Genomic DNA, 24238 nt, shown 5'->3' with positions numbered 1-24238 from the left:
AGGTTGAATCAAAAGACTCTTGGTGTGGCTCTTGGCTACACGATGATGTTGGGTATAGATGTGTCTGGTTTGGCTTTGTAAATCAGTTTTTGACCAACGGAATTTATATTGTATTTTCAACTCTCTGAGATGTTTTAGGGACCATAATAAACTATTGATTGGCAATATTAGAATTCTGTTTCCGCCATTTTACACACTTGGTTCTTGTCTATCTTTGGACAAAATTTTGCGCGCTTGTAATATGTTGTTGAGAAAAGGTCGCACTTAGAAGAACAAAAAGTGTTAATTTTTGTTAGACATATTTTTCTCACTAAATCTGATTAATTCTCTTTGTGTGGAGAGCAAAATTCGAAATTGTTTTTGGGATATCTGGTGGTAAATTGATGTAGCACTCAGACACAATAAATTTTTTTATAATTGATTTCGTGTGGAGATTGCAAGAACGCTTAGAAACTGAAAAAGTAGTATTTTTAATGTAAAATTCGTAAATAAATATATTTATCCGTTCCAAGCTTATATTCTTCAAGCATGCATTCTAAACAGTTGTGGCATGGGTTGTTGAGCGGAAAAGTTTATCAAGCTCAAGCTCTTTCTAACAGATGCTTAAGGTCTGCACATAGTTGACATAATTCCTACTTTGAGAATTTAAAATTGCGGTTAGCTGTTTGTTTATAAGTGCTCTAATGTTTATTTTAAACATTCCTTGGGTCCTTAAGCTAGTAAAGTTAGCTCTATTTGATGACTATGTGGGTTGCTTAATTGTGCGTTTCCTGACAAATATGCGACTCAGTGTGGTAAAATAGTTTGCAAGGGACAAATTTCTGTACTTAAGGTATTCAACTTAGATAAGGTAATTGCTCATGGGGGAATAACTTGTACTTAGTTTGTTTTGGGTAACATGTGTTTTCAGCGTTAGTTTGCAATAAAAGGTATGCGTAAATTGTGAAAGTTTATGAGTTTTGAACATGTATAGAAGTTTATGTGTGTGTAACAGCTTGCAATGGTGATTAATTGCGTACTTTATGTAAGATTTGTGTTGAGTGGGCTATTTGCTTTTTGCCTTAAAAGTTCATACTATACAGTTGGATCTCTTACTCAAATCTTTAAACTTTCTCTGATTTCTCTAACCTTCTGATTTTTCATTTCTAACTTTCTTTCTTTAATCCTTAAACTTTTATTCCTTCTTTTTCTTAATCTTAGTTCCTTCTTTAATTTGTTTCTTCTTAATTTTCTTTTCTGTTCATTTCTTATTTCTTTTCATTTCATTCTTCTTCTTATCATGTCTCATATGCATATCAATTTTTTGGAACCCGATCACGATATGCAGGATGAATTGGATCGTGCTAAAGTTGAAATCAGCAGAAGGGGGCTTGAGCTTACTTCAACCACGGGATTTAGGAAGATGGTTAAGAGTTATTTCTATCGGAAATATATCAATCAGGAGGTCGCCGGATTGGATGCTGACGATTTTCTGTTCTTCATGTCTGAGGGCTATAATGACCTAAGGGTGATTTTGGGAGATGAAGAAGTTCACGCTCTAGACAGGGTGAGTGTCATGGAGAAACCATGGAGGCGGCGTGACATTCAGTGTGTGTCCGTAGAGACCTTAGAAGTTATCGATTTCTTCCTGGGCCTAGATGTGAGTATCTGTTGATTTATTACTCAGAATAACTGTTTGTTGTGATGAGGCCTTTAGGGGCGTTCGGAGGAAAGAAAAATAAAAGGGTTTTAAGGTAGTAGAAAAAAAAGAGGGGAATTGTTTGTTAGCCAGAGTGATAAGGAGAAAAAATTTTCGATTTCAGTTCTTCCAAAAATTCTTTGTGGGGGACAAAGTGGAATGGGTGTGGGAAGAGCAAGAGGCCTTAGCGAAGCAACTCTGGGCTCTTCACTATGCGTGGTGGATCCGGAAGTTGGTCCCGTGCTTCAAGGAGCATATAAGATGCTGAGGGAGCTGAAACTTCCGGAGTGTGCCATCTTCAAGTGTGACACGCTCAGGAGCGCTGTGCTTAAGAACCTGCTAAAAGACTTTATGAATTTGCGGGTATGATTTTAATTTGTGGAGATTTGCGCTTATATGGGGTTTGTGCGCGTGATATTTTAACTATGTAAATATATTTTTATTTTATTTTTGGTGCGTGGTTACGCTTTTTAATATAAAAGTTATTATTTGAAAAGAGATTTTGTGTCTCTATTTCTTTTTGAGTTTCTGTATCAAGTCAGAAGGAATAGGTCCACCAAAGAATGTAGGTGCTTTTCTATTACGTTGAGGTCTGCTTAATACTTCATTTGCGTCTGGTAAATTAGAAACATTAGGTGAAGCTGTAGGTGTAGAATTATGAGGTGATGATGTGGGGCTATTATGCGATGCTTGGGGGAATAATTTGCGTGTAGCTTTAAATTTACTAGTACTATCAGGTGGGGTAGAAGGATTTTCTTGCTGTGGGCTATTAGGTGAATACATATTTTGCATAGGGTAGGGGGTTGAAATGCGTGGGGGTAGAAAATTAGAAGAGCTTGTGCCTTGTATATGCGTAGTACTATCTGCTCGTGTTTGTAGCGATTCTAAGCCTGAGTCCTTTGTTGGGGTAGCCTCAACATTATAAGGTGGCTGTAGTGTAGCATTAGGATTTATAGTAGGTTGTGTTTCTACTAAGGGCCACTGCGAAATAGCAATATGTTGTGCGCCCCTATAAGCATTAGATTTGGATATATTATGCTTATTATATTGAGTATAATAGTCATCCGTATCGTCTGGGACTACATAGTTCTCAACTAACTCTTGTATTTTTTCTTCTTTCGGGTAATAAGGTACTATATGATTTCTATGCACGGTTTTCTTCTCATTTGTTTTATCATGTTGTATTTCATATGTAGTATTAGTTAGCATTCGTTTCACGGTGTAAGGGCCTGAGCGTAGCTCTTGTAGCTTTTAGACTTTAGTAAACCTTTAGAGTGATTTTCTAGTAGTACTTTTCTACCTTCAGGTATAGGCTTTCCGAGTTTAAATCTATTTCTATACTTGTGCGCTTTATTCGTAGTTTGTCTACATTTAGTATAGGTATTCGAGTATATAGTTTTAAATGTATTCTCTCGCTTTAACATTTCGTTAGATAATCTGTTTTGTAATAATTTCTCTATCTTTTTGTTATTACAAGTTTCTTCACTATGTGAGTGTGGCGGTAGATTATTACAATACTCTGATGTGCATTTCTTTTGATTATCTCGTAGTAGTCCTAACTTTAGTGATAAGGGTATTTGTGGTTTCGTTCCGAATAGTATTTCATAAGGGGTATATCCGGTACTGTAATTTACTGCAGTATTGTGTGAGAATGCAAATTTACTAGTGTACTCGGACCAATTAGATCCACTTTTACTAATAAAATGTCTTAGGTAATTAGTCAAATGTTTATTTTGTACTTCTACTTTGCCGTTAGTCCACGGTGAATATGCAGTTCGGGGGCATAGTTTAATTCCCATTTCATTTGTGTAGTGAACGAAATCATTACTAATAAAAGCCTTGCCGTTATCATGTACTATTTGTTGCGGTATACCAAATGTAGTTATAAATTTCTCTAGTTGATTTACTGTTTCGAGAGCTTCAGCATTCTTGCTAGGGTATACTTGTATAAATCTAGAGAAAGCGTCTACTATTACACGACAAAATCTATTTCCTTTACTAAGTGGTCGTAGTGGACCTTTGTGATCAATATGAAGTGTATGTAGGGGTATAGCTTCTAATTGTCCAAATGGTTCTAAGGGTGCTTCGTTCAAGTCTTTGCGTGCTGACTTATTAGTTTGGCAACTTAAGCAATCTAACATTAACATTTCAATCCATTTAAACATACCGGGCCAATAGAAATATCGCTTAACTCTATTGTAAGTTGTGCTTTCTGCTCTATGACCACTAAGTTCATGCGTATATGCGACTTCGAATATTTTTATAAATAGCGAAAGTGGTGCACATATCCTAACGTCAAAAGAGCCGTCCTCAGAAGGTTCGGAATAACAGAGTAAATCATATTGACTTTCTAAAAACAACAAGTTGAAATTATTTCTATAGGTCTGTAGTGCTTTAGATTGTTTAATAATGTAGTCCTTTTCTGGAGCTTTGCCTACGTTTAGCCAATCTCTAACTTTATTTATCACGGAGTCGTTTGCTTGTTCTTCAAGAATATTATCGGTATCAAGATTAGCGTTTTTTGCAAAATCTGTAACTTTAGCTATTAAATCTAATGTATCTGTGTGGACATCCTTTTCTGAGATGTTTTGAAAAGCTTCTGGTTCAATAAGTTTCTTAAATTTTGTCCGTCTGATATAGTCGGCTTTAGCAGATTCTAATTGTTCAATAAGTGAGTTTTCAATATTTCCTTCTACTAGATTTAACCAATCTTGGTCATCATAACCTTCTCGGTCATCACTTATTTCAGCTATTTCTTCTATCTCGGAATAGTAGTGATTATCATACTCGCTAGTTAGTTCTGAAGTTAATTTTTTTATTTGATTTATTTTTGTGCCGTAGCGAAAACAATCAGAGAAACTGTGTATAGCATTACAGTGTTCATTTATGTAGTCTGGTGCATCATCTACGCTAAACTCACCTTCATTATTTATATTAATAAGTTTCTTTCTTTCGCCTGTGACTTGAGCAATAATTGGATAACAGTCGATAGCGGTTGCGTCCTTATCGTCTTGATGCAATACAGAATAGTTAACTTCTTTTCCGTTAATATGAAACTTTATATCTTTAGGCATCACTTTGTGTTCTAGTTGATAAAGTTTAGCATCTGCTAAAGAAACGTTTCGGCTAAGAATGTCAGGGAACGCTAAGTTTTTGCCTTCAGTGTATAAAATTTGCAAGTTTTGGAACTTAGTTATTACAACTTGATACTTAAAGAAACGATGTGACATTTGTCCTCGTCGTGACCAAAGAAATAGAATTGGTCTGTGATCACAGTATAGGTAAATTGGAAAAGGGGATCCAATAACATAAAATTCATAAGTTTGTAATGCAGATATTATTCCGCATAGCTCTCTATGTTGAGGGGACATCTTTTGTTCAGCTTTGTCAAATACTCTCGAGTTTGCTGAAATCATACGTTTTCTATCAGGAAAATCTTGTATAAGAACACAACCTGTTCCTAAATTAGATGAATCAGCATGTATATGAAAGGGATAGTCATTAGAAGGAAACGCGTTAGAAATATCGTGACAGAATCTTTGTTTAAGGTCTGTGAATACCTTTTCGTGTTCTGGTAACCACTTGAATAGTGTTGTATCTTTAGTTAAGTCATATAGAGGTTTTGCATCAATGTGAAAGTTCAAAATATAGGTATGATAAAAACCCATCATTCCTAAAACTCTTAAAACTTCTGTTTTCGATTCTGGCGTTTTTAGGTTTCTAATATCATCTATGCGCGAAGCAATAGGCGATAGTCCGTTCTTAGATATAACATGTCCTAGAAATCTCACTTTTCGTAAGAAAAACATTGTTTTATCGGGGGCTGCTTTAAGGTTTGCCTTTCGAAGCAAAGAGTGATACTCTTTTACTAATGTGAACATTTCTTGTTTATCTTTAGCTTGTAGTAAAGTATCGTCTATATATGTTATGGCTTGTTTACGCTTTATAAGAGGTCCAAATGCATAACGCATTCGTTTGCTAAAGAAACTGGGTAATGGTTTAAGACCATAAAATCCTACTTGATAGGTGTACTGTCTGCCTCCTACAATAAAACTTGTAACCTTCTGTGTATCTTCAGTTAGTGGTACTTGATTATAAGCCGATGACAAATCACTACTTGTAAATATAGTTCCGGTTATTCTTGTCATTAGAACGTTTAGTGGTTCGAGTGGCCAACTAGAATTACTTGTATCAGTAATAGAGTTTAGGTATCTAGCATCAATGACTAGTTTTACATAATCCTTCTTAGGTAATATGATGACAGGATTGACAAACCAACTATTCATATCATCGTTCTCATTGAGCTCTCTGATTATCCCTACTTGAATTAATTCATCCATTAGTCTTTCTAATTTATCTCTGAGATGAATGGGTATTTTGCTTGGTCGTTGCTTTTTAAAGGTTGCGTCTTTTTTTAAGGGTAAATGGAACTTATGTTTAGTTCTGCCAATATCATACTTATGATGTGAATAGACATCATTATCCTGAAGTATTATTTCTATCAACTCAAACAATTCATCATCAGTCAAATCACTTTGCGTGAAATCAAAGTTATCTAAGAACCTTTCTAGATACTCTATGTCTTGAACTGTATTTCTGTTTTGCTTAATTACAAAATCACTAACTGCTTTATTTATGATTCGGTTGCTTTGTAGTTTATCTCTAAACTTAGGAAACTGTTCGTTGACTTTAGGTCTACATAACTCTTTTGCTTCGGTAGAGAAGTCTGTGGCTAGTTCTCTCTCATCTTCTTTGCATTTTTCTATTAACTCACTTTCAATAATTTCGAGCACCTCTTCCTGTTCTAGTGTATTAGTCTCTACTTTCTGTAGTTTATCAATATCATCCTTGCTTGTATACACATAGATAGTTATTCCTGAATTCTTAAAGATTTGTTCAATTAGAGAAGATATCTCTCTCCAATCCATTCCGTCTAAACCACAAGCTATTTTTGGCATCGCTATACAGCGTAAATTTAGTCCTAGTGCATGATCTCTCATGGCAAGTAGTGTTGTTTTGATTGTGTCAATTGTTGGCTTTTCATAATGATTAGCCTCAGTGATGAGATTATATACTAAGTTATTATCTGCTCTGAAAGTTATTATGTCACCTATATCACAGTTTCTACTTTTGCAGTAGTCCTTCAATAAGGGTGTTCTTTTGGAGATTGTGTTAGCAAAACCTTTTTTCATTTCTGCATCTGAGGATATCGTGTGCGCTATAGGCATATTAGAGTCAAACATAGATTGCGTACGAAAATCTACATATCTAATGCAAGAATTAGTTTGGATTTGTTGTACTTCTTGTAAATTGTTTACTACTGTGTTCAGTATGAAGCAATTGTTATAGTCCTCACTTTCATTTAGTATTGTACTTGTAAATTCGGCACAGTTTTTGATATTGTATCTTTGTATAGGTTTGTCAGTTATATCGCACATAGCATAACCTATTATTCCTCTATTTATCTGTATTGGGCGATTCTTTTGATTCTCCATAAATATGGGTAGAAATTCTTCAGGTTGTGGACAAAGTGTGTTCACAAAGACTAGGTCAGTTTTTGCAACGTTAATATGGGGCATGAAATATGTTCCTGGTGGAAATAAGGCTTGACTGGGGTGCTTTTGCTTGTGCAATTGTGTACTTTTCTGTTGTAGAAAGATTGGTTGAGCTATGTTTAAAGCAGTCATCTCAGTTATGTATGGGTAATCTTTCTCATTGTTGAGTGAGCCGTAGCAAATTAGGTTTCTCTCAGTTTTTAACTCTACTGCGGGGATATCGAAGTGAAGTGCTTTTAAAAACAAATGACAAAAATCGATACCTATTATGTTCTGTCTCTGTTCTTTAGTAACGAATACTTTATGGGGGACTGTATATTTACCGTCAGTTTCGAAGCTAGATTGAATAGTTGTGTAGCCAAGCATTCTGATTGATGAACCAGTATATGTTTTTGAATCACAATTTGTATTTTGTAAATGCAAATTTTGTCCAAGGTTTACTAGTGCAAGGTATGTAGGATGATTGATAATAGTGCAGGTTGATCCTGGGTCAATCATGAATTCTACTTCTAAACCACTATTATTTTTAATGTCTCCGGTGGCAAAGTGATATAAGTTGAGATAAATTCTTGACTTAGTACTACTTTCTTTAGTAGCGTTCGGAGACTTCAAAAGTTTAAAGGAAAGAAGTCCGTTATAGCATTTACGTAGTCATCGTCGCCTTCAACGAAACTTATTTGATTTGGTTGTTGCTGAATATTGTTGGGTTTCGATTGTCTTTGTTGTAGATTGTTATTTCTACTTGGTGTATAGAAGCTAGCACTTTGTTGTGGCTGTTGCTGTTGTTGTGGTGATGGTGATTGTTGTTCAAGATTTGGTTCATTATTTCTATAGGTGTTTTGCTGAGGGAAGGTTTGTTCGTATGGTTGAGTGAATCTATTGCCATAGCTGCTAAAAGATGTATTTTGTTGTTGATAGTTAGGCTTGTTGAACCTAGGATTATAGTTTGAGTAGCCACCTCTTGGTTGATAGCCTTGGTTTCTAGGACCATTGAATCTTGTATTGCCTCGGTTATTCTTTCTGTAATCATTGGAGAATGTTATATTTGGCCTTCTTGGTTCAACAAGTTCCTTTCTCAATTTGTTAACGCTATCATCTATCTGTTTCTTTGTGCATCTAGTGATGGAATGACCATTGCTTCTGCAATAATCAAAGAATCTAGTACTGTTAGGTCTGCCTTTTATATTAGGGTCTCTTGGCCTAGAAGTATCTATAGCATTCACTTCGTTGCTTTTGAAAAGACTGGTTAAATCGTTAATTTTGCTCTCGAGTGTTTTAAGTTTATCTATTCCTGTAGCTCCACTAGACTCTGTTGTTACAGAAAATGTTAAGTCTTGTACGACTAAGTGATCAACAAATTGTGTCCAAGTTATTGAAGGATTTTCAATAAGTTTCTCGTGCGCTTTGCGTTTTAAACCTTGTGGTCTTAGTCCTCTTATAGCAAAATCTATGTATTTCTGACTTCGTTGTCTTTTTTGGATTTCTTTCTCCCTTCTTATATTGTCATCACCTTCAATACTTGTTGGTATCTTTTCTGGCCAACCTTTATCAACTCCACTTTTTATTCTATGTAGATAGTTCTTTATTAATTCTCCTTCCTGCCTGAATGTGTTCTCAACCTCAAGTCTAAATCTAAATTGGTCTCTACCGTCTGTGAATCTTTTTATAAATTCATCTTTTAAAGTATTCCAATCTGTAGTATCTGTGACTTCACTTTCAAACCATTCTAGTGCTGTATCAGTTAAAAGTGAGCCAAATAAGGATTGTTGCCTTTTATCATAGCTAGTTTGTGCAGCGGGTGCTGTAGGCCTAGTTCCTAGTGAAAAGAGTATTTTGTTTTCTACAGAGTTCCAAAAAGAAGTGGCATCCTGATTAGGATCATTGCCTGAAAAGGTACAAGTGAAAGATTTGGATGTGTTATGGGAGTTTCAGGTGGGGGAGTAACGGCAGGTGGAGGAGTACTACCACCAGGACTGGCCATTGTTTGAAGAACTGAAGTTATTGTATTAGAATTATTAATAACAGAGGAATAGTTTAAATCAAAATCAAAAAAGGATTTTAGTGAGAAGCCCTTTGACTAGTTAACTTACACAAGTTAATTTAATGGCTTTTCTACAATAAGTGAACAAGTTAAATTTAGGCAGGCTTCTCTGATAGTTTAAATGAACGAGTTAAATTGAAAATGCCTTTTCTATATTAAATGAACAAGTTAAATTGAAGTAGCCTCTCTTTATTAAATGAACAAGTTAAATTGAAGTCGCCTCTCTATATTATTTGAACAAGTTAAATTGAAGTAGCCTCTCTGGGACCACCATTTATACTGCTGGTCCGTACATTAGATACTTAAACGACGGGGTTAATCGCGGGACCACATGTATAACTTGAGAGTTCAACCCCTAGTTCTACTCTTGGTATATAGTTAAGTATTAAAGAAAGTTAAATGCAAATATGAATTAATAAGTTATGTTAAACAGCATCAAATATGAACCGAGCATGAAGGGATAGAATAGTTAAGGTTATTAAGACTGAGAAAGTACAAGTTAGCACAGGTTGAAATATTCTAAGTTAACTTTTAACTTAGATAGAATTTAAGAGATGTTAAATTATAATTTAGAGTAGTTAAGTTGAACTTACCTGATTTCCAAATTTGTGCTAAGTTAATATTTTATGACTTAGAGAGTTCTTAGTTAAGAACAAGTCACAAAATATTCTAAGATAGAAAAATATCTCAAGTAAGCTGAGATTGAGCAAGGGAGCAATACGGGAGTATGATTTTAAATCAGAAGTTATCGGGGACCAAAAAGTGCTGGTAGTTGAGCGTGCAAGCTCCTTTTATACTTGCGGACACGTGGTTCTCTAGTATCCTATCGGATAGAGATAACAGTGTCGACAGAGTTACCAAGGTTAACTTGGTGTTATCTGTGTGGCGTGATAATATCACGTCATAGTATTCTCAGTTTTAGTTAGTGATCTTAAAATAGTAGCTTATTCAAAACTACTTAGTAATTTGTTCACACGTTAAATGGACTTTGTCCAAATCAAATTTGTGCTTCACGCACTATAACGTAAATTCTCAAAATAGCACTAAGATTATCAAATGGTGTTACTGAGTGTAGCACACTTCAGTACATCTGTTTCAAAATTTATGAGAGGGTCTTGAACATTGTTCAATTGTACTTATTTATTTTACCTGCCTAAAACTTTTATGTCATCTAAAAAAATGTTTTAAGGACCTTGTGCGTTTTTTTCGCCCTTAACAATTTTAAACTGACAAAACAATTGTGATACTTTGACAATTGTTCATTTCAATATATGAAGCTTGATTTTGAGGTGCTTTTTGATTACTTTTAATTGTTTGGGATATTGGATCTACTGCATTGTCACTATTAGGCATTCATCATTTTTTTTGTAAAACTCCATTAAAATACTTCATATCCGAGAGCAGGCTTAATGTTTGAATTTTTTAATGTGACGCAATTGGTGCTATTAAATACTGGTCAGAATAATTATCCAGTTTTTCTAAATGAAGAAATCTATCTATCTACCTATTACGAATTTTGTTGTGGCCGTTATCTCGAAAACGAATGGAACCCTACAACCTGTTCTTTTTCTTCAGTTTTCTGACCAATCAATTTTTGAGAATGTAACTGTTAGAATATATTTGAGATGCTTATTTTGTACGGGCACTGTCGGTCTATTGAGTTTGTGGTATTACTTTCAGTGGGATGAGAGGGTTTGAAAAAGCAATGCCCAATTGATTTAATTGATCGCGGCCTATGAAAAAATAATGCATCTGCGATACGCCAACTTTTACAAGCAACTCTTGCTTGTGTCAATGCGGGCTTTTTTAGTCTATTCAACAGCAAAACCTTTCATATCTTTATTGATCGATTCTGGTATCTAACGAGCTAGTTGAGCTCTATCTAGAAATGCATGCGCCAAAAAAGATTTGCGATAATACAGACCCTTCCGGAGTCGATGAATGTACTGACGTAAACTTTTTCATTTTGAAAGCTGGAGTTGTGGGGTTCAATATTGCAAACAGAGCTTGCTATGCTCGTAACATCTTTGTCGGCTGAGTTGTTGGAGCTTAACTAGCATTAAGTAATTGATTTATATGCATTAACTCCATTTACCTTATTTTCGTTCGATTGTGCAGTGGTATAAAGAGAATTTTCTGCAGGACGGGTATTTCGTCGATGAAATTTTGGGCTTGTGGCATGCACGTAAAAAATGCTGCGTTAATCCAAAAATGTTATTTTTTTTCTTTTTTGTGAGGCTTTTTTCTTTAGGGTTGACCTCAATTTCGAAAATTCTAACTTGATTTGTAGCATGTATATTTACAAGTTGCGTTCGATTGCGGTTAAAAAATTCCATCTTGATCTATAGGTTGAGATCTTAACCTTGATCTAATGTTTACTTGGGACGTTCTTTCTTTATATCAATATGTTGCATTTTTGCAAGTAAGACCTTGCATTTTATGGCGTCTTCATCCTTGTCGAGATCTCTTTTTTCTGAAACTTCCTCTTTGTTCCAAAAAAGTTCATCTGATTCTCCATTCGATAGGTTTGTAGTAAGATAAAAAAATCATTAACAATTGAAGTTGCGTGGTCTACTGAAAATTTCTTCCATGAGGTGCGAAATGTTGATTGTTAGAATATTCGTCATAAGATGCCAATTGCGGCTTCTTACAATACCACGTCCTCTAGACCCCGTTCGCAGAGACTCTATGAAAAATGTCTGTCGATCTGCCTGACTCCAAGTTCTGTCGCCGCACATTATTCAAACTTCATTTGTTTTTGACATTTATTTTGCAAATTCATTTTGAGTTGTGCATTACGAGCGTTTGTCTCACTCTCAGATTTTGCAGATGCTCTATTGATCGAACTTTTGTGGATGAGTTCAAGGGGCAATTGGACACGGTCTGGTTATGGTCCTAATTGACAATTTTTTTCGCAAGAACATATTCTTATTGGCTCCTCCGTTTTTCTATTTCAAAAAAATCAGGCGTGGGTTGTTTCTAAACAAGAGTTCCATTTATGAGCAGCTGACTGTGTCATGTAGTAGGATACTATCTGAGTGTACTGGTTTTGATCGGCGGGTGCTCTGTACAAACCAACAACATAGACATAGCTAGGCAAAACGTTTTGCAAATTTTCAATTTGTATTTCGCAGAGCGAATTCTGAACTATAACAGGTAATGGCAAGTTCGATAACTGCAAGCGGGTTTCAATATTGTCTAGAACAGCTGTAAACGAAGTGCAAGATGAACAGAATCAAGTTCCAGTAAATTACCATCATGAACAAGATATGAATCCAAGGCGCGGGACAGTTAAATCTAGACAGTTAAGTGAACATCCAACAGCATACAAATCAATGAATTTTGGCATTAGTAAATAAGAGTAAACAAAAAACGTGTGACCAAATACCTCATATAAAATTTGGTAAAATTTATGACATTTTATTGCCCAAATGAATATAAACAACAATAACCTAATATGATGTATTACAGCCCTAATGCTGTTTTTGTGTTTCAGTAGAATGCTTCAAAAAAGTAGGGGTGGTCAAGTTTTCTGCTTACAGGGATTATGGCAACTCTTTAGAACTCAGAAGCGTTGACATTTTATCCATTAAGAGGAAAAACGAAGCAGTTCGTCATTTAAAATTTTATTAATATTAAAATTTGTCAGTGATTTATCCAATTTTTTTTCTCTTTGTCATTTTTCTATAGGTTGAATATATTGAATTTCTTAAGCTATTCAGTCGATTTACATAATTTTTGATCCAAATAATAGTGCGATTGGTAATTAAAACCTTTCTATAAATCAAGAAGCTAACAATTTAAAATAGGAATACTCACTCGTATTTTACTTTCTTTGGTTCTTTTAAGTTTATTACCGGAAAGCTATTACACCGGAATGATTTCGTTTTACTGCTCAATTACCGACAGATCTTTTCTAACTGCAATTGGGGCGAATGAACCTATATCATATTTATTCAGGTATAAGCTCAAAGATTTTAGGGCTGCAACGCTTTGTTCGCGTAATTTTTTTCCGAAATTTTGGACTTTTCCATATGCCGTGAACTTGTAGTGTTAAGACTTGGTCTCTCCAATTGTTCTCCTTTGGAGCTAAAAAGTTCATCAATTATTTTTCTAGTTGAAAGCATGTTGTTTTGAAAACTTTCAAAAATAATTGATTGCAAAACGAAAAATAGTTGTTTTTGAGGTTTTGCCATATTTTAATATAACTCAATTAATTTTTAGCTCAGTTCCAGCAGAGGTGTCACGTCATTTTGTCGTAAAGTAAAATTTAGTTTTCGCTGCCCTTTGCGTTTTCAGAAATGGTTTTTAGTCTTTCAGACTAAGAGTTTTCATATGTTTTCCTATTTAAACTTCTGTCCATCTTTAAAAATTTTTGTGCACTTGTCTTTACTGTCTTGTCACACCATTACGTTATTGGCAGAGAACAAACAACGGCTTCTAAAGAATGCAAATGCGAAATTATTAGTAATTTTAGTGAATAGGTTATGGTTTTAACGGCCTCAACACATTTTTTTCTCGCAAAATTTAATTGATTTTTTGCCTCACTTTCACATGTTTTTTTTAATATCTAAAAACAATTTAAATTCTATTAGCCCATTTCTAAAATTTGGCTTTGGTATCTATTAAATACCCAGGAAAATTGTTTTACATATTTTTCTATCATTTTTCCCTCGAGAAATGAAAATTATTCAAATGTCTCATGTCTGCATCTCTTAGCAACTTTTGCATCTCTCTGCAATAGATTTTGCCTAAATTGGCCTGATTGGACTCAAATTGACCGAGCTTAAATAAAACAAAAAGTCGGGCTGAGCTAAATTTCCTTGTCGCTATTCCAAAGAACTAAACAAGGATCCAGCTCCTGCGTAACATTGAAGTTTTCTCATCAGTTTTAAAAAGCACTATAAGTTTTCACAGGCAACAAAAACAGATTGTCAAAGGTGATTTATGGCATATCAAAAACAATTTCACAAACCGTACATTTTTTGTCAGCATTATTTACGAGCCGGACCAAAAAGAATGAGTAACTGGATATGATAAACATGCATGAGCACTTTAAGCACCTGTCGAAAGTCAAAATGTTTAACTGCGCTTATGTCTGAGCGCTATTTGAATGATATGCGCGTAATTAATACTAACAAAAAACGTTACCGAGCCGCCATTTGTCAAAATGACGTACATTGGTACGGTTCAATGAAAGACCGTAGAAGTGTTTGAAAGTATTTGATAAATAGTTGTTTATGATAACACCATAGTGAGAAGCAATAACACCATATCTGAAGGAACACGGCACCCAGAAAGTGACACTTGTCTGGATTTCACAAATATGTCCGAAAAGGGCAAAAGCTCATATTGTGCATTAGCAAAACAGTGCATGAAAAAAGATCAACTTTCTTTTCAGGTTTAAAAAAATGTGAGAAACTATAACGCAATATAAGAGACGGAAATGATAATTTGACCATCAGCTGAAGCGTTTTCTTCATAAAAGTTATAAGATATTGTTGCAGAGGCAAAAGTTGATTACTCGTAAAAAACTGGATTGAATGTTATTCCTGTTAGCAATACTTGCCAACTCTATAATAGACTATTTGATAGATGAGCATCTGAATTCTGGTGACTTGTATCTTCAGGTCTCGAGCAATCGACGGCAATTCGAAGCCTTCTTGAGAGACGTGAAAAGGAGTATCGTCGTCTAGTTGCAGAGGGCAAAAATGTTCCCAGATCCACAGTACTCGACATAGTAGGCGAAGATTCTGTCGATCAATTCGATGGAGTCGGAACCACTTCCGCCGAGAATCGGCGTATTCGAATTCTGATTCGGTTTGGCAATATTTGTTCACGAATCGCGGACGAATACAGAGCACGACTTACAATTCTGGAGGAAAAGAAGAGAAAGCGTCAATTTAGGGACAACGTTGCAAGTACAAAGAAGTATGCAAGTTTGCTTGAAGCTGTCAAAGCTCTCGGATTTCACCCGGTCGGGGAATCTGATGAAGATGCCTGGGTTCAAGTTCAGAATTGTCGCTATCTCAGAGGTCACGAGCCGAAGAATATGCGAATGCCAAAACAGGGCATGCTTACGGAATTTGTATTTGGTGATGCCGAAATCCCAAGCGATGATGAACAATAGTGCTTTGTGATTTTTTCCGCATTAGTTTGTGAAAAGTGATCATTCATTAAGCCATTTTGACAAAATTTTTTGTTTTGATGATTGACTCTATTCTGTTTCTCAATCTTAGTTGGGCAGTGGGCATGTAACTATTCCCACCCTCACGCTTTTCATTTTTTTACATAATAATGCTGTACATAGAAACTCATAAATCGAGACGGGACCCTAAACCGTATTGGGAGGGGGCGGGGAAATATATACCATGATCGATCATGTCACCTGCTTTAAAGAAAATAATAAAGCAAGTTTCATTATTAGCTCTATGTATCGGACAAGACGATTTAGATAAATAGTTAAATCTACGTTTTTGCATATACAATTCAAGACAATCTTGAATTCGAGTTTTCTATTGAGTATATTAGCACAAGAAAAACACTGTTCAAGCAGTAAAAAAAATGTGACAAAAAATTTAAAGCTAAGGAATTCACCCAAAGTAAGTTAAAAGTGACAGGATCTTCCATAGTACAAGTGGAAGAAAAACTTGCGTTGGAAATCTCAATAAAATTATTAGATGCGGCTTGATTTTTTAGTGTTCAGCGATCTCTCGGTGATATGTTATTCAAATGCCATGCAACTAATTAAAAGAAGTACTGATAATTTTGCACTTCTTACAAATTGTTTTATTCTTGTCTATTCAAAAAAAGGAAGATACACTGCTTGGCTACTCTTCACTGATTTTTAGTGTCAAAATTTTGAGCAAATAAAAACTGAAGACGTTTATTAAGCTATTACTTTGAAATTAAAGAGAAAGTCTAACAAAACACTGTAATGTAAGCTATATTTTCTGCCCTTTTCTGTTCGGGTCGCTTTAAAAACATCTCAAACAAAATCCTCAAAAGAAATTGTTCCACTTACGAGGCAAAAACAAACCTGGGAGGCGAAAACAATCAAATTTTACTCACCCGTAGTAACAAGAAAGTTGAGAACTTTATTTCCAACTATATATAATTTCGACCAATAAGAAAATAAATTTCATTTATTTTCTCATTGGTCAATGATGTTAAAAAATTGCCACTTACGCCAATGAAAAATAAAATTCTTAACTGGCAATAAATCTAAGGTGTATGGAACAAAGCTTTTCCGTTTTTTCTCAAATTCAGATCTTCAGATTTTTCTGTTGACAGCATGGAAATCAAATTCCAGCCATTATCTTTCATAGGTTTCAGCAAAAAAGAGTTCAAACTACTCTGAACTGTTTGGATTTTGCTTAATCAGAATTTAATGTCATTTGATTTCTATTGCTTAATTACCTGCAAAAAATCGCAAGTTTTTACTTTTCAATCTCCTAGAGAAAACACAATGAACATATGGGCTTGCTGTTGGCACAAAGAACGTACCCTCGAAGTTCTATACTCAGTTGTATGTTGAAACTTAGTTTTAAAACATTTTCAAGTGAAGCTACATATATATAAATATATATATATATATATATATATATATATATATATATATATATATATACACATATATATATATATATATATATATATATATATATATTTCCATAAAAGAACGAGCAACAGTTCTCAAGCATGGAGTTGATTCTCAACGCTGAACCAGCTTATATCAATGGCAAAAGCCAGCTTTCAAACGTTGCCTATCAAGGGTATTTTAACTTTCTCTGTGCAGGATATACCTTCATTATGATTAAATTGAGGTCATTGCGTTTACGCAGACGAAGTTTATTCTGTCTAGTCGAAAAAAAATAAGCAAGTGCCAAAATTTTGTCGGAGCAGACTAATCGCGTTTTTCAGTAGCTTATGACTGGTAACTACTGTAGTAAAATAGGCCCTCGTCGTACTTGAAATAGTTTGTAGATAATTACCAGAAGACCAAACTAGAGTTGTGGTAACAACTTGCTAGGCAAAATAACAATTACAAGAACGAACGCGGAAAAGAGCGTAAACATTACCGTTCCATTGCAGCTGGCATTAAAATCAACTAAGGACCAATTTTACTACATTGTTTACTTTTAACGAAATTATTAGATGCTGCTTGATTTTTTATTCAGCAATCTTTCTTTGATATGTAATTCAAATGCAATGCAACTAATTAAAAGAATATGTAATAATCTTGCGCTTCCTCTTACAATTTGTCCTATTCCCTCATATTCAAAGAAGTGAAGATACACTGCCTGACTACTCCTTCTTGTTTTTTAGCGTCAGAATTCTAGGCAAATGAAAAGCTAAAGACGTTTATTAAGCTATTACTTTGAAATTAAAGAGAAAGTTGAACAACAAACTGTAATGTAATCAGCTATATTTTCTGCCCTTTTCTGTTCGGGTCACTTTAAAAACGTCTCAAGCAAAATCCTCAAATGAAATTGTTCCACCTGCGAAGCAAAAACAAACCTTGAAGGCGAAAACAAAGAAATTCTGCCAACCCGTAGTAACAAGAGGAGTTAAACGTTTATTCCCAACCATATATAATTTCGATCAATATGAAAACAATATTCAGTTAGTTTCTCATTGATCAACGATTTTGAAAAATGTCCACTTAGGCCAGTGATAAAAATTGACAATTGGCAATAAAACTGAGATTTACGGAAAAACCTAGCAAAGCTTTTCCGTTTTAGTCTCAATTTTAGATCTTTTGGTTTTTTGGTTGATAGCAGAGAAACCAAATTCCAATATTTTTCATAGATTTCAAAAAAAGGAGTTCAAAAAACCCCAAAATGTTTCGATTTTGCTTCATCAACTTTTAAAGTCATCTGATTTCGATTGCTGAATTACTTGTATAAATTCTTAAGTTTCTTTTTAAAGTCTTAGAAAAAACGCAATGAACATATAGGCTTGCTGATGGCACAGAGATCGTAACCACGCCTTCTATACTCAGTTGTATTTTGAAACTTATATATATATATATGTATATATATATATATATATATATATATATATAAATATATATATATATATATAGATATATAGATATATCTTTCCATAAAAGAACGAGCAACAGTTCTCAAGCATGGAGATGATTCTCAAAGAAAATCAACGCTGAACCAGCCTATATCAATAGCAAAAGCCAGCTTTGAAACGTTGCCTATCAAGGGTATTTTAACTATCTCCGTGCAGCATTTACCTTCATTATGAATAAATTGAGGTCATTGCGTTTACGCAGACGAAGTTTATTCTGTCTAGTCGAAAAAAAATAAGCAAGTGCCAAAATTTTGTCTGAGCAGATTAATCGCGTTTTTCAGTAGCTTATGACTGGTAACTACTGTAGTAAAATAGGCCCTCTTCGTACTTGAAATTGTTTGTAGGTAATTACCAGAAGACCCCACTAGAGTTGTGGTAACAACTTGCTAGGCAAAATAACAATTACAAGAACAAACGCGGAAAAAAGCGTAAACATTACCGTTCCATTGAAGATGGCATTAAAATCAACTAAGAACCATTTTTACTACATTGTTTACTTTCAACGAAATTATTAGATGCTGCTTGATTTTTTATTCAGCAATCTTTCTTTGATATGTAATTCAAATGCAATGCAACTAATTAAAAGAAGATTTAATAATCTTGCGCTTCCTCTTACAATTTGTCCTATTCTCTTATATTCAAAGAAGTGAAGATACACTGCCTGATTACTCTTTCTTGTTTTTTAGCGTCAGAATTCTAAGCAAATGAAAAACTAAAGACGTTTATTAAGCTTTTACTTTGAAATTAAAGAGAAAGTCGAACAAAAAACTGTAATGTAATCAGCTATATTTTCTGCCCTTTTCTGTTCGGGTCACTTTAAAAACGTCTCAAGCAAAATCCTCAAATGAAATTGTTCCACCTGCGAAGCAAAAACAAACCTTGGAGGCGAAAACAAAGAAATTCTGCTAACCCGTAGTAACAAGAGGAGTTAAAAGTTTATTCCCAACCATATATAATTTCGATCAATATGAAAACAATATTCAGTTAGTTTCTCATTGATCAACGATTTTGAAAAATGTCCACGTAGGCCGGTGATAAAAATTGACAATTGGCAATAAGACTGAGATTTATGGAAAATCCTAGCAAAGCTTTTCCGTTTTGTTCTCAATTTTAGATCTTTTGGTTTTTTTTGTTGATAGCAGAGAAACCAAATTCCAATATTTTTCATAGATTTCAAAAGAAGGAGTTCAAATTACTCCGAATTGTTTCGATTTTGTTTAATCAACTTTTAAAGTCATCTGATTTCGATTGCTGAACTACTTGTATAAATTCTTAAGTTTCTTCTCGTTAAAGTCTTAGAAAAAACGCAATGAACATATAGGCTTGCTGATGGCACAGAGATCGTAACCACGCCTTCTATACTCAGTTGTATTTTGAAACTTATATATATATATATATATATACATATATATATATGTATAAATATATATATATATATATATATATATATATATATATATATATACCCAGGTTGACCACCTTAGACAAAACTTAGAAAACTTACTAAGACTTATACGGCGCCTTAGAAAACTTACAAAACTTGGTATGGCACCGTATAAGGCCTTACTAAGTTTTCCATGGTGCCGTATTTCACAGAAAAAAGTTGTCGTTGACAGTTATTTGCGGTTTCAAAACACAGTAAAGTAACTCTTTCTCGTTTAGTTATACTTTTCAGACTCAAATCTAAAATAAAAGACAGTTTTTTATCAGTATGAAAATTACAAATCAAAGTACGGCACAATTTAAACCAGGTTTAGACGTCGACTAATGAAAGACTTTGAAAGTCCATTGGAGGACAAAATTGACTAAAAATAGTAGCAATCTACATTACTTGCTCTTTTCATTTTCTTTTTGTTGGAAATTAAGTAGTTGACGAAAAGATTGACGAACAAAAGTTTTTTTTCAGATTTTTTTTGAAAACTTAATTCATTTCTATTCCTATCAGAAGCTGTTCAGAGAAGGATCTACATCGATTGTCTAGAATCAATTGTTTTCTTTATGCGGAGTGCAACTTCGTACCAAAAACAATTCCAAAGCGTCAATGTTAAAAAAAAATAAATACAAAAATTGAAAAACATTTTAGAACTTTTGCATTTGTTCGTTCTGGTACTCAAATGGACTTGATTTGCCACAACAATTTTGTTCTCCTGCATTCAGGTTTAGATAAAAAGGAAAGTAGTGAGATTCTTTCAGAAAACTGTTTGCCTCGTAGAAAATTTTAGAACACAAAAATTGCTGTTTTTATTTATTTTTTTGTAAATTCGGCATTTTGATTTTGCCTAAAAAAGAACAAACGTTTGTTTTAAAATTGTATATGTTATTTAATATATTTTTACGCTCATAAATTATATGCAGCTTTCAGCGTTCGTTGTCAATTTTCGGCAATCGGCAATCTTTGGAAACTTTTGGCAACTGCTGGCAAGCTTTTGACTAAATATGTACACTATTTAACAAAATAGATTCAAATTCAACATTCTCTTTGTCTTATAGGAAAGATAGCGAAAGATATCAACGGACGTGGATAGAATCTGAAGTTTAGAGGTGTTATAAGACATAAATTACAAAACACAATGTTTCAACAGAGCGGAAACTAAGTGCGGCTTGTTTTTTTTTCCTTTTCAAATCACTGAAATATTAATTTTTGATATACTCCTAAATAACTTAGAGTTTTTATAGTTAATTGCTTTATATAGAAATTTCTTTATATAGAAAAAAACATCTCTTATATTATAGATTGAGCTGCAATTTGTGAATTTTTTCCAATTTTTTCAAAAGCTGTTTAATGTGGCCCACATTTTTCAGACAGCACAATGTTTCCTGCAGCCTCCACTGGTCTCAAAATCATTTGGGGGGAACAACTACATGCACTACCATGTCTTACGTTTTGATTCATGGGAGTATTTTTTGATAAAATCTGTAATAATTCGGAGATTCGAAAAAATCGGTCTGCACCTCTAATTTTTTTTGCGACATTTAACAAACGAAATTAATCATTTGCAATTTGATTGTGCATATCTCCCCGTTGTACAGACTCTCTTCTCTTTTGTCTAAGTCAATATGTTTTGATTGAAATCGAAATTAGGATTCAAGGGATTGTTCTTTTTTCTGGAAAAAAAGTTTTTATGCTTCGCGTACAAAATGCATTGATTTTAAGGGGGTGGCGGCACAATTGCCTGTCTTATGAAAACATTTGAACGTAGCTTAACACAATTTGTGATGGCTTTTAGAGACACACAACTTAGAAGAAGTTGCCATTTTTTTCGATTTGTTTTTATCTTTGAGAATTTGGTGGTCTTTTTTCAGACCTTATTTGTTGTACGACTCAGGAAATTGATACATTCTACTACACTATTGAGCGGTTTTCAGCTGATCTGACTGGTTTTATTTGAAATTCAACCTTTTGCGCCTGATGCAATTGATAGATTTACCAAATCATCTCCGTAAAAAGTTATTCAGAGACAAATTTAAACAAAAAAATACTATTATAAGCATTATGTCGTGGTTATGTTTGTTTTCTTGCAATGAGAGTTCACTTTGTATGCAAATGGTGTTAACAAGATTTTGGTTGGGCTTTTGAAAAGGTTTTGGCAACAGTTGTGGAAAAAATCAACGGCATTTTTTGCGACATATTGAAGTTCGTTTTTATCTTGTTTTTTTGTCTTATTTCTGGATTATTGTTTTTTCGTATGTTCCTTTCCAGTTTTCGCAACTTTTGAGTTTTTTATTAATTGCCTAGACACTTATTTTTTCTCACTTCACCGCGCTACGTTGAAGACTTTTCTTCGCCCCAAAACATCTCTTCTACTATAAATTACGCATCAAATGATAATTTTTTCCAGTTTTCTTCAAAACCTGTTTAATGTGGCCCACATAATTCAGACAACATAAAGTTTTCTGCAGCCTCCATTGGTCTCAAATTTTTTTGGAGGGTCAGATATGCACTACCATTTCTTACGTTTGAATTCCCGAGAGTCTTTTTTAAAAGAAATTGTAATTTTTTTCCGGGAATCATTTGGAGATTCGAAAAAATCCTGTTGCAGCTCTGATATTTTTGCGATAGTTAACAAACGAATATAATTATTTGCACTCTGAAACTGACTATATCGCCGTTGTACTATCGTTCCTTTTTGTCTAAGTCTATATGTTTTACAGATTTGAATGAAATCGAAATTAGGATTCGAGGGATTGTTCTTTTTTCTGGAAAAAAATTTTTCATGCTTTGCGTACAAAAAATGCTTTGATTTTACGTGGGGCACAACTGCCTGTCTTATGAATACTTCAAAACGTAGCGAAACACACTTTGTGATTGCTTCTAGAGACACACAAATTAGAAAAAGTTGCCAATTTTTTAGATTTGTTTTTATCTTTGAGAATTTGGTGGTCTTTATTCAGACCTTATTTGTTGTACGACTCAAGAAATTGATAATTTTTACTACACTACTCAGAAGTTTTTAGCTGTTCTGACTGCCCTTAGTTGAAACTAAACCGTTTTTGCCTGGAGCCTTGATGGATTAATCAAATCATCTCCTTAAAGAGTTATTCAGAATCAAATTTAAACAAAAAATTACTATTTTGAGCATTATGTCGTGGTTATGTTCGTTTTCTTGAAATGAGAGTTCTCTTTGTTTGCAAAGTGTGTTAATTAGGTTTAGATTGGGCTTTCGAAGTTGTCTTAGGTAACAGATTTAGAAGGATGCAACAGCTTTTTTTGTGACCTCTTGAAGTTCTTGTTGTTCTAGTTTTTTTTGTCTTGTTTCTTGTCTTTTCGTATGTTCATTTCCAGTTCTCTCCGTTATTGATTTTTTAAATGAGCTGCTGAGACATTCAATTTTTTTTTCATCTAACTCCGCTACTTTGAAGACTTTTGCGCACCCCAAAACCTCTCTTTTAGTATAAATTACTCAGCAAATGATGAATTTTCCCTATTTTCTTCAAAAGCTGTTTAATGTGGCCCACCCCATTTCAGCAGAAATAACGTTTCCTACAGCCTTCATTGGCTTGGAATAAATTTGAGGGAATATGCCTTGCCGTGTATTACGTTTCGATTCTCTGGTGATTGTTTATACGAATCGTTTTTGTTAACAAATTTTTTCCTACGATCATTTCAAAATGTGGGTTACACCTCTAACATTTAATTGTACCACTGATGGGTTTGATGATGTTTTCAGAGCGATATTTCTGCGCAATCCGCGCAATTTTAAGTCAGCAATAAAACTTTTCTGCTTCAATATTACGGTTGATTTATCAAATCCGCTTGGTTAAATCTTTTTTGAGATGCCGGTTTGAACAAAAATTTTTTCTAAGCGCTATAACATACATATGTTAGTTTCGTGTGCTGAACGTTATCATTATCTGCAAATTGTGTTGTTTGGGCTCGAGTTTGCTTATTGAAGCTGCTTGAACCAATGGTTTTTGATATATCGTGACCTTCTGATTTGATGAATAGCTTTCTGTTTTCACTCTTTTAAAAACAAACAAACCATCCTGGACTTTATGGAGAGGTTTGAAATTGTCCCACACCACCGTATGTATATGTTTTTGGCCTAATTTGAGCTTGATAAAATTTGAATTGCGAAGAGAAACACGTTCGAGCTGCCGTTTCTTGCCATGTCTTAATTTTGTTGAGAAATTGTTTTCCTTTAAATCCCAAAAGTCGGGGTACTCTTCAGTCGTTTAATGATTTCTTTTGAACCTCTCCACAGAAAATGACAAACATAGTCACGTTTTGCTGCCCCCAAACTGTTCCTGATTTCCGTTTTCATTTAGCGTCTTAAGTTTCCCTCGTGAAGAAGCATATGGGTTGCAATTTTAAGAAAGTTTCAATTTTTAAGCCTTGTTTGGTAGATATGTTGGTTTTCGTGTACTGTGCCATATTAT

General features: G+C 34.1%; 2 protein-coding genes across 2 annotated transcripts in view; one reads left to right on the top strand and one right to left on the bottom strand.

The window, feature by feature from the left end:
- Positions 1 to 15469, top strand: part of LOC142340099 (uncharacterized) — a 30262-nt gene extending 14793 nt beyond the window's left edge. The window contains exon 2 of the mRNA XM_075390522.1: positions 14905 to 15469. Within this exon, the coding sequence (XP_075246637.1) occupies positions 14905 to 15404 (500 nt within the window). The 3' untranslated portion in view covers positions 15405 to 15469. The remainder of the gene's footprint in view (positions 1 to 14904) is intronic.
- Positions 1 to 24238, bottom strand: part of LOC142339478 (uncharacterized) — a 604341-nt gene that overhangs the window by 226218 nt on the left and 353885 nt on the right. The window lies entirely within an intron of this gene.

This window comes from Convolutriloba macropyga, chromosome 5 (genome assembly GCF_964194025.1).
Source record: "Convolutriloba macropyga chromosome 5, txConMacr16.3, whole genome shotgun sequence".
In the NCBI taxonomy this organism is placed as follows: domain Eukaryota; kingdom Metazoa; phylum Xenacoelomorpha; order Acoela; family Convolutidae; genus Convolutriloba; species Convolutriloba macropyga.
The sequence above is the reverse complement of the archived record's forward strand: the minus strand, read 5'-3'. Positions and strand labels throughout refer to the sequence as shown.